The following is a 4,809-nucleotide window of genomic DNA, read 5'->3' as shown; positions in this document are numbered from 1 at the left end:
TAAAAGCACGCAAATATTTTTGCTTGCCAAGCATTCCTGTGCGTGATGTCTTGATTCCGCGGAATTAAAAACACATGAAACTCTTCTCAACCGGCAAAGTGCGAAAAATTAGTCGCGTGAAAATATCCACTTTTAAAGTAACACAGACATGGCTATATAAATCTGAGCCTGGGAGCAAAATTCAGATATTTGTATTTTGGGGAATGGATTTTTTTTATGATGCAATCTTTAAATTTCAAGCCTCATGGCACTCTTTCACAGAATGTTCATACAGAAACAGAGCAAAAAGTGTATACGAGAGAAAATGCATGTGCTACAATGTCTGAGAAGCATACAAATAAAAATCTTGCTTTTTCTCTTCACCTGCCAAAGGTGCGTTGCTTTCAGCTGGAGAAATGGGGGACGGCAAGTGCCGCAGCTGCGGCGAAGCAAGTGTAGAGGAAGATGATGGTCAGATTGTGTGCACAGCCTGTGGTCATGTGCAAGAAGATGCCACTTCCTACCAACTGGACAGGGTTTGTTTGTTTCTTCTTCTTCTTTTTTTGTCTTTATACTTAGTGAAACACCTGAATTGCCATGTTGACTTGAATACCATTTAAAGGGGAAATCTAGTCCAAATATAAGTTAGTCTGATAAGAAAGAGTAAAATATTACGAGTTCAACAGTACAAATTTGATCAAAATCAGATGAAAAATAAGGAAATTATGACCTTTAGAAGTTTCGCTATTTTGGGTGGAAACAGTTCTTGAACAGTCAATGTGAATATAAGCAAATGGCAAAGTGAGCATGCCATTCCCTCACACCTGACCATATAGTTTGTACATAAAATTTTGAAATTTCCTGTTTTTCATTCAAGCGCAATTATGCCCAAGGCTCAAATTCTCATCTAACTGATCACTATTCTGAAATTATTCAACCAGGAATAACGCCATGTTTCAGACTTCAGTGACAGAAACATTGAATTTTCATCACTTTTTTGTACACGATCGATGCAAAATTGTGAGGGTATGATATAGTTAGCTCGTGGAACTCATTTGCATATATCCATACCCACTGTACAAGAACTGTTTTGGAAAAATTATCAGAACTTCAAAATTTGATAAATTCCTTATTTTTCATCCAATTTCAGTCAAATTTTTACCGTGGAACTCATAAGATTTTACTCTTTTTTTTATCAGGCAAATTTATATTTGGGCTGGATTTCCTCTATAAAGGTAAAACATAGTCTTTATATGACTGCAGAAACTGTTGCCTGTTTTGAACTCTAAATTCATTTGAATGTGTGAAATAACACTGGTAACACAATTTTTGTTTGGTAATGTAATGTAAGGTAATGGTCTGATAATGAAGTTTTGCAATCTCGGACCATGTTTGGTACATGATGCACTGTAATTGAGTACATTGATTACGGTATATCAGACCATAGCAATATCCTTAGGGAAAGAGTGAAAAGCCATGCAGCTTCTTTAAGTAGCTGTATGCAATTCAGTAGTACTGCTAGGGCATGATTTGATCATCATGTACTGATTATGCTCTACTTGCCCACTACTGGGAGGGAGCTTCAGGAATAAAAGCTGTGTCCTGTGATCAATATTTTTGTACCTTTTTGATTAGTAGGCCTAAATGATTAAAAAAAAGCGAAACACAACTCAATATCCTGACCAGTCACATCAGCCAGATAAGTTACTTGGTAGAACTTTTTGATATATTGCAGCCTAATTAACATACAAAACAGTTAAGACAAAAATGTCACCAAAAATTATGCAGTTGTCCAAGTTATTGTATGTTTGGCAAATTGTATGTAGTAATGTCAGTTGCAGTACACACAAGATGAGATACTAATTTCATTCTCTCATACATCTCTAATTTATCAGCACCATAAAGATTTTCTGCTCTTAAATGAGAGAAAAAAAAAATCTATTTTCCATGTCAAATTATGGCAGTGACCTTCCAATGACAACCTTAATGGCTTAATGGACAGAGGATTATACAAGAGAAAGCTGCCTGATTCTTTACCAGAGTGTCTTTTGTGATATGTGAGATGAGTAGTGTCGGCTCATTTCATGCACATACATGTACAGCATATTTTATTGCGTAATTTCTGTTTCTTTTTTGAAGGCATGTGACGCTTTACACTTTCAATGCTGATTTGGTAGTATGAATGAGGGAAAAAGAGATTAATGCTTCTAAATTTCACTTCTCTGCAGGGTTTGGAAGAATACAGTCAAGCGTGCCATTCAGGAAGTGCTTTCAGGCCTACATTTGCATCAGACAACTATCGAATGCGCAGTGCCAATCCCTCCACAAACACATGGATGCAAAAGTATATACAATGCATTCATGTCATATGTGAGCAGCTGCAGATTAGGAACAAGGAGATGCATAAGGAGGCTACCAGTGTCTTTAAGGATGCAATGAAGCATGACCACTTTCGCAAGTTGCGCACGGCAAAGAAGACAGCAGTCTGCGTATCTTGCGTCTATGTTATGTGCCGGCGTCACAATTTGCCCATGCTTATTAGCGACCTCACCAGCTTCACGGACCAACCATGCGCCTCCCTAGCGGGGCTTAGCCGCAAGCTAATGAAAGATCTAGGCATCCAGATTGACACACCCAGCATAGAGGAATACGTACCCACCTGTCTTGCAACATTCGGCGTGAAGGACAAGCAGCTGATTGACAAGACAACAAACATTGCATCCCTAGCCACGGATGCATGGCTAACCTGCGGTCGCCGTGCCGCACCTGTCGTGATTGCTGCCTGCTGCATAGCCTGGCTGACCTCGACACCTTCAAACCATAAGAAGTCCAAAGCGGAATTTCGCAGAGCAGTACTCAACCAAAAGCCTCCGTACTTTATGACGCAACGCTGCAGTGAACTCTGTAAGATCCTAAAAGAGATGGCCACACGAGTTCCATGGATATCCAAGTCAGTGCTGGCCAAGCAAAACAGTTGGATGTACTACCTGGATGACATCTTGAGATACAGGAAGAGTCTCCTACATAGCCTGGAGATGCCAGAGGATGATCCTACACCAGAGGAAGATGCTGACGTGATCCTCATCAAGGAGCAGAAGGAAACTTTTCTCGTAGCGCCGCCATGTTTTAAAGAAAACGTGAGGAAGAGACAGCTTGAAGGTGATGACGACAATGATGAAGCACGTAAAATAGCCAAGTCTGGACATATGACAGCAGAAAGCATGAACAATCCTGAGCTCAGTGAAAAGGATATCCCAGACTCAGAGCTGGGGCTTTACATCAAAACTCCTCAAGAAGTGGAAATTACCAGGGTACTATCAGCGATTACTAACGCAACAAGTGAGAAGGTTGAATGACCTTTGAACAAAATTTTAGTGCCAAAGAGACCCAAAACTTTGTAAAGAGTCAAAGAACTGAAATGTCTCTGAATCTTTTATGAGCCCTCAGAGTTAGCTACAACTTGATGTTGAATGCAGTAAGTCAGATATGCCTTCTGACAGTAAACATGTCACCATCCTGTTAGAAGGCTGTTGTCATGCAGTGATGATTGTTAAAACTTTATAATATCTAATGATTGACAAGACGTGTCAGGACATCGACATGTCTATTGGCCAAGTATTGTTTAAACATGCATGCATTGTTACACTTGTTAATTGAATGGGTCTGTAGACATTAAGGCTCATTTGTTCTGTACCTGATTTATTATTTCATTAATTTACTTCGTTTGTGTGTGCATACGGAGCCCATTGTTTCAGTGCATGTTTAATGAAGATTGAATATAGTAGGCAACCCTGATTCTACCTTCAGTTTAGCTGCATGTGATGTTTGTGTCTTTGTGAAAAACACTATGCATGTATGGCCATGTGCAATTTCCAGTCTATGCCATGTATTTAGTGCCTATATATGGACTTTATTATTTACCATAAAGTGGGATTTCCCCAGTTTTGACACATTGTTACTGTTATCAGTTGCCCTAGAGGTGGCACTGTTGTGCTAAAATGGTAAATACAATGTACCAGTGTATAGGGGGTGGGGGGGGGGGGGGATCTGAACAGCACCTGGTGAGGTCCTTTTTGTCTTGCCCACCGGAGGTGAAGGCGAGACTAAGGGATCCAAATGGCGTCCGTCCGTCGTCCGTCACAAATGTTAAAGTTTACCTGCAAGACTCTCTTATGATGCATAACTTGGCAACTGTTACAGCAATGGCAGCCACACTTGGGTGATAGAAGCACTAGGGGTATCTTCATGTCATGGTGTTGTCGGAGGTCATGTGATGATGTCAAAGGTCATTTGAGGTCATATATATTAAAGAGTATGTGCAAGACTCTCTTTTCTATGTTAAAGTTTACCTGCAAGACTCTCTTTTGACAAATAACTTCACATAAGTTGCTTGGATTACAACCTAACTTGGGTCATAGATGCACTGGGGGTACCTTCATGTTATGGTGCCGTTGGAGGTCACAGGATAAGGTCAAAGGTCATTTGAGGTCATTCGTTAAAGTTTACTTGCAAGACTCTCTTATCACACGTAACTCAACACATGTTGCTACAATGGCAATTAAACTTGGGTGATGGATGCACTGGGGGTACTTTCATGTTATGGTGCCGTAAGAGGTCACATGATAAGGTCAAAGGTCGTTTGAGGTCATATGTTAAAGTTTACTTGCAAGACTCTCTTATCACACGTAACTCAGCACATGTTGCTACAATGGCAATCAAACTTGGGTGATGGTAGATGTCTCTTGGGAAGTTGAAGGTTACCACAAGGTCAAAGGTCACAGACAGGGGTCAACGAACTTTTAGGGCCCAATGTTAAGTTTTTAGGCCGCA

General features: G+C 40.3%; 1 protein-coding gene across 1 annotated transcript; it reads left to right on the top strand.

Annotated features, from left to right (window-relative positions):
• Nucleotides 1-251: 251 nt before the first annotated feature.
• On the top strand, nucleotides 252-3,335 carry LOC140241936 (transcription factor IIIB 50 kDa subunit-like). The gene is made up of 2 exons (XM_072321683.1): nucleotides 252-515; nucleotides 2,208-3,335. The coding sequence occupies exons 1-2, from the start codon at nucleotides 396-398 to the stop codon at nucleotides 3,333-3,335; spliced, it is 1,248 nt and encodes a 415-aa protein (XP_072177784.1). The 5' UTR covers nucleotides 252-395.
• The last annotated feature ends 1,474 nt before the right edge of the window (nucleotides 3,336-4,809 follow it).

This window comes from Diadema setosum, chromosome 18 (genome assembly GCF_964275005.1).
Source record: "Diadema setosum chromosome 18, eeDiaSeto1, whole genome shotgun sequence".
In the NCBI taxonomy this organism is placed as follows: Eukaryota; Metazoa; Echinodermata; class Echinoidea; order Diadematoida; family Diadematidae; genus Diadema; species Diadema setosum.
This window is presented reverse-complemented; position numbering and strand designations above follow the sequence as displayed.